The sequence below is a fragment of the Ostrea edulis genome, chromosome 7 (assembly GCF_947568905.1).
Source record: "Ostrea edulis chromosome 7, xbOstEdul1.1, whole genome shotgun sequence".
Classification (NCBI taxonomy): Eukaryota; Metazoa; Mollusca; class Bivalvia; order Ostreida; family Ostreidae; genus Ostrea; species Ostrea edulis.
The window spans coordinates 45,323,174-45,338,171 of record NC_079170.1 but is presented as its reverse complement, the minus strand read 5'-3'; the positions used below and the strand labels follow the sequence as shown (position 1 = coordinate 45,338,171).

Sequence of the window (14,998 nt, the reverse complement as noted above, 5' to 3'; positions counted from 1 at the left end):
GTTCATTGCTATTTCTGTGCTATACACACACACACACACACACATATATATATATATATATATATGTGTGTGTGTGTGTGTGTGTGTGTGTGTGTGTGTTATTCAAACACCTTATCATCTATATACATTGATTTTCAGATGAAGACATCAGACGATCTACCAACCCCAGAAGAAACATGGTTTTATTTGGCGTTCTGATGGCCATATTCTTTTTTGTGGATATCCCAAATTCTTCGGGTTTCTTGCGCTCCGTAATATGCCCTCTTTTCAAAGACTTAATTTTGCTACTTCTGGAAATTTTGAGTGTCGTTTGGAGCATCGCTATAATGCTAGTGAAAATCTTTTATAAGGTTATTGCAGAAATAGTCATGGTTGACCTTCTAGACGTTTTGCTTGAGATTTGTTATATGCCAATGGCTTTTGGGAAAATTATATTGGATTTAAAAATCAATTTCTATGGAGGATTAAGGACATACTTCTCAGATAACAGTTGGTTTGCCTTGCTTCTAAAAACTACCCTCATAGGATTGTTGATTTTTATTATCAATTCTGCGACTAGAGCAGAACTGCGGATATATTACAACAGGCTGTGTAACAGTTTTGTTGAAACATTAGGACGGATTGAGTCTGGGCTTTTAAAACTTTTTAATAGGGTCTATCTGCGTATCATGGGGGTTTTAAGAGTACTGAATTTCGATATAGTGAATGCACTCTCTGCACTTTTTGAAAGAATCCAAGTGGTATATGTCGAATTCATGAATTATCTGAGAAGAGAACATGACCACTAACCATGACGACTGTCGCAATAGAGGATAACGAACACAGAATAAAAAATGAGTTACCTTTCTTATATCAGTGTTAGCGAGTGGAGCAACATTGATTACGGATACATGATGAATAGGTGTTTATAATATTACAGAGATGCGGATAATTGAATAGTATAGGTAGTCATCATAGCGTTATGGTTCATTAATTATTCCCTGAGTTATGGTCGTTGGACTTAGAAAATAAACGCAAATACTCGGTTGTTTGCACTTTTTTTGTTTTGTTTGCATACATGTATATTCAATTGATATTTGCTACATTGCTTTACCATGACATGTTCTAATGTTCTTCCGACCCATTTCTTGTTTTGCCGAGTTATGGCCGTTGGACTTAATACAAATTTGCACCTGAAGACATTTTGACTTATATTTTTAAATTGTGTGGGTTTTCGTTTTAATTGTGCATGAACTTTGCATTCTGTTTTCGTCGAAAGATTTTTTTTTTCTGTCGGTATGAGACTATGTATCGCCATGTAATTTTATAGGAATGCTTGTTGCAAGTACTTTTGAATATGATATGATAACGTATGCATCATGTGCATTCAAATTTAAGCAAATGATTTTGCAGCAATCTGATATTGCGCGGGAAATAATTATGCATAGCGTTTTTTATGTTTGTTTGCATTATTTATTCCGATCCCGATGCAAAGTTGTTTGTGTTTTGTATGATGCTTTATCTAGATAAAATTAAACGTTTTCCTTCAATGTTTTGAAACAATTCTTTTATTCCTCTCATTTATTGACTGAAAATAACTATTCAAACTATTCTTTTTTAATTTATATATATATATCGATGTTGTCGATGTTGTTGGGCTAGGACCACATTTGTAAGACTTTTAAGTCGTACAGATTACATTTCAAACTTTGTTTTATAAACAGAATATATTCACATATGCACCTTTGATCAGAAAATAAAGCCAGTTCAACTTATCCTTGTCTCCAACTTGTTTCTCAAAATCTAGCTTCCCTAAAAACGGTCAGTAGTTCTTCAGTTGAAAAGTCACCCACTTTGGTCTATCGAACCAAGGAGCAATGCGCAGTGTCATGTACGCACTTTCAACCTCAGATTGATAATTAGTATAAGACCAATATCCGATGCATAACGGAATACTTGTTGAACGTTTGTAAATATCGATGCCAAGACTTCCCGACGCCATTCCCCACGTCATCAGTTGAATTCGTGTTAGAATAGGTCCTCAATACCCAATGACTGTCGTAACGGTAAGAGGCTACTAAATGGGGCGGTCCTTCGGATGAGACCGCAAAAACCGAGGTCCCGTGTCACAGCAGGTGTGGCACGATAAAGACCCTTCCTGCCGTTAGCGCCTAGCATGTGCTTGAATTTTGCAGCCCTTCACCGTCAATGGAGACGTCTTCATATGAATACAAAATTATCGAGTGGGACGTTAAGCAATATTCAATCAATCATTCAGCTGACTTCCACTTCGTCGTAGTCGACTAATGAATTCTGCATGAAAATATTACATGTTATATTTTCAAAAATGATATTGAATCCAAATTCAGACCTTGAAACACTTTTATTCGATTTGCTTTTCTGTCGTTTAAGGGTTTGTTATTTAAGAAAAGAAAAGAAAGCTTGATTTAAAAACATTCATTTGACTGTGACAGGTTTTTCCTTTACATTTCAAGTGTAAAAGAAATATAATCAAGAAATGAAATCAACCTGAACATACAAACCAAAGGTTATGCACAATATCAAGGATTCACACGTGCTGATTTCTACAGTTTGCTATAAAGTGTGGTGAAATTTCATTTGATTGCATTGACTTTTTATAACCATTGAATTATTCTTATAAAAATATAAAATGAAGTAATGAAATCAACCTGAACATAAAAAACTGGACAATATGAAGAGTTTACACTCCTCCCCTTAAATTCTCATAATCAAAATCATCAGAGTCTGATTCTGTAAACGCATTGTTCACATTTATGTAGTCATCTAGATTTTCGTCAAGATCGTCGATATCTGCGTATCCGTGTGAGCTCGGTTCTTCCTGAATCCCGTTACCTGGGAGGGATAATTTCGCCCGATGCCGTTTTTTCGAAGACGGTCGATCCACAGCCCCTATTTCGACATCAGAATCTATTATTTGTCGAGAGCTTGAGAATTCATCTTTGGTCATTTGTATTCTCCCTTCACAACAATGTCTGAAAAGGAAATTTGCTTTCAATAAAAATAAAAATGCTCAGATTTGCTTTACTTCATACTAAACTATTCTATTCTATGATTTGCTACAATAAAATGATTTACAGGTATATATAGTGTTGTCAGTATTGATAGTACATATCTTGAGACTTTGATTCACAATGAAAAATTAAACTTGGATTACTTAAGTAGAGACTTTGATACTTGTAAATTTGATAAATTGTGGGTTTTTTGTTGCTTTGTGTGCCCCATTGACATGTGACAGGGGTCCTTTGCTTATGTACTATGCACAAGAGTACCTGTGTTTCAGTAAATATTAATGTGAAAACGAAGCCTCGATCTCTAATTCGACCTTGAGCGCTATACATACATTAGATAATTTATGTTATTTCATCCACGGCCGATAACCTTGAGGCACAAACAACAAAACAAAACAAAACACGAACAGGATGTAAAGCAACGTACATTCAAACAAAAATCTGTTGAGGATCCGATAGATTTTATATGAATGAGATATTCTCGAGCGGCACGATAAACAAGATACAATCAATCTATCAAATAAAACAACGTTACATTCGATAAATAAATATCCATGCATGTTGCTAAACGCTGTATAGTTGCAGTAAGGGTGTGTGTCGTAACAACGCCTACCATGTCACAAAGTCTCAATTTGTATACATGTAAAGTCTCATCCGATAGACACGTGATCGTCACTCCTAATACCGGAAGTTATTCAGTTCCGAAATGCACCTATGGTAATGGTTTTATTTGTGAACGGTTATCGTAACCGGTTTCATTGTGAACCGAACTCCTTAACCATCAGACTTCCATAGTAAGATATTTGATAAAGACAATTGCTTCAACGACAAAATGAACTTTAAAATTCTATTTTCTACAGTAAAATTCACTTTATCAAAGTAGTTGATACTCTTAATAATGATGAGAAGACATTGGTTTTCTCTAGTAAAGTTACTATGCTTTGATTTTGCTACAGCAGAATTTCAATAATCTAATCTGAATAATTGAGATATTCTATTAACTGGTTTTATAGTGAAACATTGATAGTATAGTGAAATACAGTACAAGGGAATACTTTAATATTCTTATTTGTAACTTGTCACAGATTTAGTCATATTTATATTGAGTCATTTTTATACTAGAGAAGAGCCACAGCATGAAAACTTTCACTTAACTACGTATAACTGATTCTTTGATGACTTTTTATATCTTAATAATGATGATACAGTGTAATTCCCATGCTATTATTGACTATGACAGTAATTTTTAGTCTTTTATAACCATTTTAAGAGGCACTATGGAAACAGAAATTAATGCAGGTTTTGGAATGTGATCGTTAAGGTAAAATAAATATTTTGATTGTCAAATAGTTCGACATTTATCAAGTCGATAAGTCGGGATTTGAATACATGTATGTCCCCTTCAGGATGTTGATACACATTAAATTACTGATGCCCACTGTTGTCCATCCAGTTTTTATCACACACACCCACCCCGCCCGAATCGACAGACATCACTATTTCAATATGAAAATCCGTGGCATGGTATCTAGACTTTCATTCCCAATCATTACTATTGTAGACACTGACTTCTGTTAAAAACAAGAGTTATATTTAAAAAAATCTCGAGATTGTTAAAGAATGAACCCCAGACAATCTTTAAAACAACACCTACATGTGTGGACCCCCCCCCCCCCCCCCCCCAAGAGAAAAGTAACACAAAAGCTACAATTTGTGAGTAAGATTTGCAACCATTTACCGTTGGTAGCTAAATTTATTGAAACTTAAATTGGCAGTGTCGATGGTCGCTGTTAATGCGATGCCGTCCGCTTAATTTTCGTAAAATATGATTCGGAAGTAATTTTCTTTTTATTAAACAGGTGTAACTACAATACACGCGTACACACGCATATACCGGTATGTTTGTATGTGTGAGTCCATGAATGCCTTGCATAATGGAATACAACAATTATACCTAAAACGTGTGTAATAAAAAAAACACACCAACCAAACAAGGAAACAATATGGATATACGAATGATAGAACTCTAATCTACGCTATGTTGATTGATTACGGGTTTACGCCGTTTGTTTGTTGTTTGTTTTTTGTTTGGTTTTCTTTTCTTTTTCTTCTTTTTTTTTTTTTTTTTTTTGGTTTTTGTTTTTTGTTGTTTTTGTTTTTTTTTGTTCTTGTTTTTGTTTTTTTGGGGGGCAATATTTCAGCCGTATTGCGGCGGACAGTTTGTCAAATGTTTTCTTTAGAATTCCTTAAAATATTCAATGAAAAGAATGCATTTACTACATGTAAATTAATGTGGGCACAAATCCTTCCTTTATTTTGATTCAAGGAAGTACAATATGCATAAAAGGGAAACCAGCTATTGTTTTGTTGGACAAAGTGGTCAGAATCTACGATTGGGAATGCATTAAAGCGCTCCAACTATTATAAAAGGTTAAATAGACTGCATTTCACATCTGTTTGTATATGGATGATCAGATTTCCGTCAAAGCTCAATGGAGCTCGCTTTAACCTAGATCGATTACTGAAGATTTAGTGTTGCAGAGGGCACTACTGTTTGTTATTGGTAATTAACCCGACATGAAAGAGAACAGTTATCTCTAAACATTCAGTTAGCGCAAAGTGCTTCAACAAACATTTCGTTAATCTATGCGCCGGACTCCAGTTTCACGTCACATTACCAGTGATGCTAAAATTGTCCTTGTCCGTGTATGGTGGAGAGCCTGTCTATATAGTTATATACAAAAATGTTTCATTGATACATATGTATCAGTCTCTATAAAGGTTTGGTATTGAGAGCGATTAGTCCCCATTTCTTACCTTTTTTATTAGTTTTTGTTTTTACTTTTTACTAGTCGTTATCTTTGCATTTTTTTAATGAATTAGGTTAAGTCTTAAAAAAATGTTTCCCCATGTGCCTAGGTTTAGTTTAATCAATGTTTATTCGTAAATAACTCGATAATAATGTTTACAAACAATGTCTTATACATGTAATAGATTGAGAAACAAGCTAAAAGGCTTATATTAATCTCACTCTAAATAATGCGAAGGTTTAATGGTAAGGGGTCCCTCTATAGATATTGCCCGGTTATCATATCTATATGTACAAGCTAAAAGAAATGAATTGAAAGAAAATCGAATATAAGTATTCGAATGACGCCCCCGTGGGTCAAAATTATGACAGTACACAAACAATGAGAGTATGGATGGTAAAAATTAATTCATGAGTCTTGCACTTCATCAACACAATCTCAGCTTTATTCAGAGACATATCAGCCTTAAGATTTTTGTCAACGGACAATTGTTCATTCATTCTATCAACGCGAGTTCATCGCAAATCAGAGCCAAGCTTGTAATTTTTGTCAACTGTAAAAGGTACATACATGTACGTATTAATCATTTTTTTTCTTTCCAAACATTTAAATGTATTTATAATATGGCGATATATGATATTTTGTGCAACGTAAACTATTTGATTTTATCGCAGATAAAGAATAAATGGGTCAAAATTTTAGTTCATTCTTGACTAATTAACTCTTAGACATCTTTGGTATGGCCTTACATGCATATGCACATATTGCATAATGTATGTGTTACGTGCGCCTTCTTCACATGTGACAGAAACGAACACAATAGCGTCGGTAGGTTTGACATAGAGTTCATCGACTAAGGACGTATCACCCTAAATCAATTATGCAGGATTATGTGTAAAACACTGAATAATATTTATATATGTATTGATCCAACATTTGCAGGGGGGGGGGGGGGGATATCAAGTGATATGCTAATAGGACAGTCACATGATCAGCACTCGGCCCGTTTCGGAAAGGAAATACATGTACATGTATAAAGACAGACGGTATTTTGAAACTATTTTCATTTATATTTCTACAACGTTAAGGGTTTTTTTTTTTGTTGTTTTTTTTTTAATGCATAATTAATAGAGGTTTTTGTTTCATCTTATTCAAAGAATACCGTAATATCGACATTTTCATACAGAAAAATTGGAGCATATATACCATTAGCGGTGCTTTAATGACTTCAATACAAATTCGGAGTAACTCAGAGGCATATCATCTTTAAAAGTAAAAAATATATTTCATTTTATATATGTTCAATATACAAAACAATCGGAAACAAGCTCTCACACTTATGAGTTCCTTCCCTGATATTGGTATCTAGCACAATTGTCATATAATTACACGATAGATGGTACATTTAGGCAAGTGGTACATGTATAAGAAGAAGAGTGTAATAATCTTAATCAGGACGCCGCCATAATTGCGGGTTGCTGCTACCGTCCTTTCCGACTTGTCACTTTACTGTCGATGGTTCTTTTATTTCATTGATGCAAACCCAGAGTAACTCCGAGGCGTGCCAACTTTTAATTTTTGTTAACAGTTGTTCATTCCATTGTCGCGGTCTCCGTGTAACTCAGTTACGTATCAATCTTGATTTATCCCTCAACAATCAATGGTTTTTTAATTCCATCAATAGAATTCTGCAGCACACCGTGCAATCACATCTTTATCTTTACTCCTATATTTTCATTGTTTTATATCCCACATATAATAACACACATAACTATATATTTCTGATAATGAATTGATATGCTGTTCAATGTGATAGTGGCACATGCATGTGTGACGTGTATGTCTATTGTTTATGTCACAAAAGGTCGGTGTGTTTGATATCAAGACATTAATACATTAAAACTACATTAGATGATTAGAATATTGATGTGAATATAAATGGCTATAAACGTGAAATGATGGCGCGTAATGTCCCGTAAAGAAAAAGCTTAACCCGGTCGCAGTGCACGCACGTGTCACTTATTGACGTGGTACTGCGCCAGCTGGAATACTGCTGGTCAGCGCAAAGAGAAGGTAACTCTGTCGCTACTACTTTATCAATAAGATTGTATGTACGAAATGTTACGTCTATGATATTGTCTAATACAAAGTACATGTACTCTCCCAGGACCCAACTGCAAACATTTAGCAGATAACTTGCCGGTAACTGGAAGATTGTCCGTATCTGCGTAGCATACATTCACAACTTTTTTTTTTAAAATTTAATATTGCATTACAGATATAATCCCTTAACAATAATTTTATTTATTCTATTTCAGCTTTATTTGGAGTTTGGAAGTCTTTTAGTTTTATATGTAATTGTTGTTGTCTTTTTTCCCTTATATCTTTTATAAATCAAATAAAAAAGAGGATTCTTGACCATTCAGAAACGTATTCCTTTATGAAGTGCATTGTCGTGTTATTGTACATTGCCGTGCATTGCCGTGTTCATATATCGTTATTAAAATTCATACCTTCGAACACATCTCGTAACAGCAATAAAAATACAGAGAAGAACTCCAAGGGCGGCTATAGCAACACCAAGTAACACGCTGAAGGGAAGAGGGAGGGAGAAGTAAGAGCCATAATCCGTGAACTGAGTAAAAGACAGAAGAGCTGAAAAGAAATACGTTCTATACAGTTATTTGATTTGTATGTAAATATCGGTATATGAACGGCGATTCTCTTTTCCCGTGCACCATAACATTAACCCTTTTTAATTGACCTATACTCACTTTAGTTTTTCGTGGTTTTCTCAGAATCTCTTTACATGTATAGCTATAATTTTACTGACTTACGGGAGATTTTTTTCTCGCATATTTAAAGGTCAGAATATCAAACTGAATCTCTGATATATAATATATTTTGCTGATTTTCTGCTATGGGGGATTTTTGAAGATCGGTATAATGAATTGGATCTCTGATATATGATACACACATGCATATTTTGCTGATTGTCTGTTGCGGGTACAGGCGTTAGTGATTGCTTGTTATTGTTTACTTCCTCCAGTGTTTCCGTGTTATGTATGAGGAGGTAACCATGAGTACAAGTACTTCACAATAAATCAGATTTTGTTTTACTCCATCGCTGCTGGATAATTATAAAGCTGTACGATATGCCATCGATAAATTTGTAAGTTGTATGGTCATAATAATTCTGTGATGCAATTTACATGAGATGAAAATATCACCGACAGAACAGATGCTGGAATCTTATAATTGATGAGGAATAGGATTGTAAAAGGGGAAGACGAGTGCATGCATTTAAATCACTCCATTATAGCTTTAATTCCATTATTCTCCATATGCTTCATTGCTTTAAGATAAAATGACACATTAAATTTGTAAAAAGCAACTTAAAAGGTTTATTTTTATATGTTTACTGCATCTTAAAACTTGGTGTCTTTTATCATTTGAGAAAAAAACTCATTGATAACGCTCATGAACGACATGCAGGACTGATGGATGTGATGGGATTAAGTAAGGGATACAAGACTCCAATGGTCTATTATGTCAGATACGGGACTTGTACGAGCCGCGTAGCGGCGAGTGATCAGCCCCGTATCTGACACAATAGACCATCGGAGTCTTGTATCTTACTTAAAACATTGTTCTATCTAAAAACAAATGCATTTGAACGCACAACAAAAAAACATGTACAAATATACATTGGTATAAACAAATATATTTACATCTTTCGTTTCTGATTTGTTTTTAATATTTAATATATTAGGAATTCATAAACTTTAGTGGCACACGAGGTCAAATCTTGTCTTTAATTCACAAAAAAACTGTTAGCTCATCATTTCAATTGTCATAATACGGTACTCCTCAAAAAAGGGTTTTGTTCTTCATGGAAAGCAATTCGAATGCTTCTATTGTCTGAAGACTGTACTCAACAAAACTGGTTTTCTTTTTTGGGTGAATGAGGGTACGTAAAGGGTGTTCGGAAAGAATCTTTTAGATAAAACAAAACATTGATTTCCCCCGTTCCTTTCTGGAAACCCTAATAATATGATACTGACACGTAGGCCTATAACTGGTATAAAAACAGAAGCCGCAGTCCTCCTTTAGCATTCAGTCCGGGTGCCTTGAAGAAATGGATTCAGATGGTTGAAAAGTACATGAGTTTGCGGTAAGATTATTCATTATTTCTACAAATTCTCCTAAATATATTAACAATCTTTTTCACAGTGTTTATTTTGTTTAATTTTTGTTGGATACAAATTTCTTTTCAATCATTTGTAGCCCCAGTAGTGGAAAATGCAATGCATTATAGCTCAGACCAAAAATCGCTCCTAAGGGGAATGTATGGTACGACGACGTCCTAGTCGGGGTACATCAACTGCAACAGATTGTGGTCAAAATGTGTAGAGAGGCAGGATTAGATGGGTTTTTTACAAATCACTCTCTTCGGGCTACTGCCGCCACACGCCCATATGCTGCGGGTGTTGACGAGAAACTTATAGCGGGAAAAAACTGGTCACATGTCATCTGCGATTCGCAACTACAAACGCACCTCCGAGAAACAATTACACGAGTGTAAGTGATTTGATTCAGAAACCGTCCAGTGTCCCCGCCAGGGCCGACGAAAGTGAAGCTCAATGAAAGTGTTTCCTTTGGATCGAGAAAAGAAATAAACATCACTGCCGGGGATGTAACAGTGAATTTGCGACTTCAATGTGCATGTATTTAAATGAATGATTGTGACATGGATTTATAACTGTGGTGCCTAAACGATTTCATATACAGTAAAATCGGATTATACACGAAACACTCATTTCGTATAATTTACTGGAATATTTCACGCCTTGAATAAATAATAAATATGTTTTCTCGCACAACGAAGAGTGGTCTTTATTCCTGGTTTTTACTGTCAGTCCAATATTTCTCATAATATTGGCCTGCTCTTAATAATACTGGACTATGTTCAGTATCGTATGAAAAATAAAGTACTGTCAAGTCAAAGAACTGACGTCACAACAATGTTTTAAAAGGGGTTAAAGGTTATCTCAAATGCAGGTTTAGGTCTATCAGCAAGCATTGGCATCGACTTTCTTAAAAAGCGAAATTTCTCTTTTTATATGAATTCCATTCAAAAAGAATTTCTTTGAAATTGCTTTGCTGCAGGTGTTAAAATTTCTCAATATATTTAGCTGCGTACATGTATAAACCATTTACAAAATTCAAAGAATTACAAAGGGAATATAATTTTAAGCATAGCATACTATAACAATGCAATGTTGTTACATTCAGATTGATAATGAAACTCCGTGAGAGTACTTTAAAACATTCAAAATACACAAGGACGAACCTACCTGACATATTGTCGTGTTAGTATTCATGTAATATAAGTTCCGGTGTAAACAAAACGGAAGGAAGTAGTTAAGGATGACACGACGATAAAACTCTCAACTAGAAGGGGTGTTAACGCGGGGTTCTGTTTCTCGTGCACGGTACTTGTCAGAGCATGAGACATTCAGTCGTATTAATCAGTATTCTCAACTAAACTCGTCTAGTACGGTTCGGATATACTTAAAGAATACATACGAGTATATGAAGATACGCCTTGAATTTTTCCTAATTACAACAAATTTTAACATGTGGAATTTGAAACAGGAATGAAACTTTGAAACATACAAATATAAATATTGCACATACATCTGTCCGCAAGGAAGGTGTGTAAACTTGTGACAACACAATTGCATAGATTCAATCTAACTTTAACCCTTTGTAATTGACCTATACTCACCTTAGTTCTTCGTGGTTTTCTCAGAATCTCTGTACACGTATAGCTATAATTTTACTGACTGTTATGGGAGATTTTTTTCTCGTATATTTAAAGGTTAGAATATCAAACTGAAATTCTGATATATAATATATTTTGCTGATTTTCTGCTATGGGGGATTTTTGAAGATCGGTATAATGAATTGGATCTCTGATATATAATACACACATGCATATTTTGCTGATTGTCTGTTGCGGGTACAGGCGTTAGTGATTGCTTGTTATTGTTTACTTCCTCCAGTGTTTCCGTGTCATGTATGAGGAGGTAACCATGAGTACAAGTACTTCACAATAGATCAGATTTTGTTTTACTCCATCGCTGCTGGATAATTATAAAGCTGTACGATATGCCATCGATAAATTTGTAAGTTGGATGGTCATAATAATTCTGTGATGCATATTTACATGAGATGAAAATATCACCGACAGAACAGATGCTGGAATCTTATAATTGATGAGGAATAGGATTGTAAAAGCATGCATTTAAATCACTCCATTATAGCTTTAATTCCATTATCTTCCATATGCTTCATTGCTTTAAGATAAAATGACACATTAAATTTGTAAAAAGCAACTTAAAAGATTTATTTTTATATGTTTACTGCATCTTACAACTTGGTGTCTTTTATCATTTGAGAAAAAAACTCATTGATAACGCTCATGAACGGCATGCAGGACTGATGGAGGTGATGGGATTAAAAGGGGTTAAAGGTTATCTCAAATGCAGGTTTAGGTCTATCAGCAAGCATTGGCATCGACTTTTTTAAAAAGCGAAAATTTTCTTTTTATAGGAATTCCATTCAAAAGGAATTCCTTTGAAATTGCTTTGCTGCAGGTGTTAAAATTCCTCAATATATTTAGCTGCGTACATGTATAAACCATTTACAAAATTAAAAGAATTACAAAGGGAATATAATTTTAAGCATAGCATACTATAACAATGCAATGTTGTTACATTCAGATTGATAATGAAACTCCGTGCAAATACTTTAAAACATTCAAAATACACAAGGACGAACCTACCTGACATATTGTCGTGTTAGTATTCATGTAATATAAGTTCCGGTGTAAACAAAACGGAAGGAAGTAGTTAAGGATGACACGGCGATAAAACTCTCAACTAGAAGGGGTGTTAACGCGGGGTTCTGTTTCTCGTGCACGGTACTTGTCAGAGCATGAGACATTCAGTCGTATTAATCAGTATTCTCAACTAAATTCGTCTAGTACGGTGCGGATATACTTAAAGAATACATACGAGTATATGAAGATACGCCTTGAATTTTTCCTAATTACAAATTTCAACATGTGGAATTTGAAACAGGAATGGAACTTTGAAACATACAAATATAAATATTGCACATACATCTGTCCGTAAGGAAGGTGTGTAAACTTGTGACAACACAATTGCATAGATTCAATCTAATTAAACCTTGATATTAGATCCACTCAGAGGTTTGTATTGCGTGTATGGGAAGGGGATCTAACATCTAATTCCAATCAGATTGGCATACATTTTGTTGTGGGCCAACATTCTTGCAGTTTCATCCCTTTGCAATTATATATTATGAGTAGAAATTTAATACAGGAACGTAATGGGCTATTTCTTGGGGGGGGGGGGGGGGGGGGGGTTAAGGTTATTGATGCATCACAAGTAAATTTATATACGTCCTTGAGCTGAAAAAAAAATCTTACATAGGCTATATGTAAAGTATCAAAATATGAAATATAGACATTGCTTTATTCACTGGAAAACCTTTTTTTTACAAGTCGATTTTTAAGGCTCTCTTAGCCGTTTCAGTACAGTAATTATAATTTACGTGACGTTATGTAATCTGAACATCCGTTATACATAAACAAGATTGACGCACGCACAGTCATGAAATTGTATTCACTTTATCTATTAAAAAAACCAACTCTCTTATAATGCAGACTAATTTATCTAATAATTGGTGTTAAAAATGAATATACGGTGAATACATGAGTTAAAATTCCTTGCCACAGAAAAACAATGAATATGTTCTTCGAATGGAGTTTTAGAACATATTGATTTTACTCCTTTTCTTATCACTCTCCGGTAATTTTGGTTGGTTGTATAGTTCACTGCTATAATGACGTCACCATTGCCAGTGAAGGGCTCCAAAATTTAGGCCTATGCTCGGTGCTTACGGACTTTGAGCAGAGAGGATATTTTTCGTACCACACATACTGTGACACGGGCCCTTGGTTTTTGCGGTATCGTCCGAAGGGCCGTCCCATTAATCACCTCTTACGACATGCAAGGGGAACCTATTATAACCCCGATCTCCACGGGACTATAAATGATCGAAATATGATAAAAGTATACTGTGGGTATACATGTATGATACGAACGCCTGTGAATGGCATGAACAAAAGTGCTCAGTCATTTTCACGTCGTGTGTATGCACGTGTATTTTGCTGTTTTCTATTTTAAGGTACCAAAATGGGCATAGCTTTTTAACAAAATAAGGAAATTAGATGAAATTTATGTTTCTTAGTTAATATGACTTGCCAAGTAGCCTTTAGAAGGGGGGGGGGGCTGGTTTTAATCAGACTGCCTTTGCTTGTTACTTGATAAAGGCAGTGAAAACAGGACAGTGATGTGAATTGAAAACATGTCATTTATTTTGAAAATGACGAAGTTATATAACAGAATAGCTAGTGGGGGTCAGAATGAGTCGAAAACAAAAATACAAGAACATATGTAAATTTTACTCTAGGTTTATGGTATGAATGCCTAACGAAATGATGTTAACAAACATTTCTTAATCAAATTCGCGTGCATTGTAATTTCTAACATCTAAAATCAAATGTTGATCTTTAACAGAAGTAATTTTCAAATAAATGTTTTTAAGTTTATGTTGTAGGTTTAACACGTTTTTTTTATCGACCACCACGCGGAAACACGTGCGCTCAATTTTGTCTAATATTCAAACACTTCTAACTCTCTTAGGAATGAACAAAAAGAAATGATATGACTCCAGCTTCGCCGTCGTAAAGTCCCCATACTTAAGTTATGTAGCAATATTCCATCATCACCTGCATACCTTGTTTATGTTTTTCAACTGACTCGATACGCGAGAGATTGTTCTGCGTATTGTCAATTTCTAAATCGAAGCAGGCTACTGACAAATAAGGTGATGTAACGGGGGTTTCAACAGTCTCGTTTAAAGTCAGCATTTCGCAAATTCTATGGTCGTTATAATGATTTAATTTGTCATTGCAACTTGTCATTTTGGGTAAAATGCTATCTGCCATGTTTAATACAAATTGATGTCGTTCTTTGTACGCTGATTTTGATTGCGGATTGCTCC

The 14,998-nt window shown here is 34.7% G+C and overlaps 1 protein-coding gene and 1 long non-coding RNA gene across 2 annotated transcripts; one reads left to right on the top strand and one right to left on the bottom strand.

Moving 5' to 3' along the window:
* Positions 1–2,421: 2,421 nt before the first annotated feature.
* On the bottom strand, positions 2,422–11,346 carry LOC125656097 (uncharacterized). Its single transcript, XM_048886686.2, has 3 exons — positions 11,197–11,346; positions 8,353–8,494; positions 2,422–2,993 (listed from the first exon to the last, which is right to left on the bottom strand). Exons 1-3 carry the CDS (start codon positions 11,201–11,203, stop codon positions 2,702–2,704), a joined length of 441 nt encoding a protein of 146 aa, XP_048742643.1. The 5' UTR covers positions 11,204–11,346; the 3' UTR covers positions 2,422–2,701.
* LOC130048188 (uncharacterized) lies at positions 8,751–10,722 on the top strand. Its single transcript, XR_008797028.1, has 2 exons — positions 8,751–10,013; positions 10,127–10,722. It is a non-coding gene; the product is annotated as an uncharacterized LOC130048188 (long non-coding RNA).
* Positions 11,347–14,998: the final 3,652 nt, after the last annotated feature.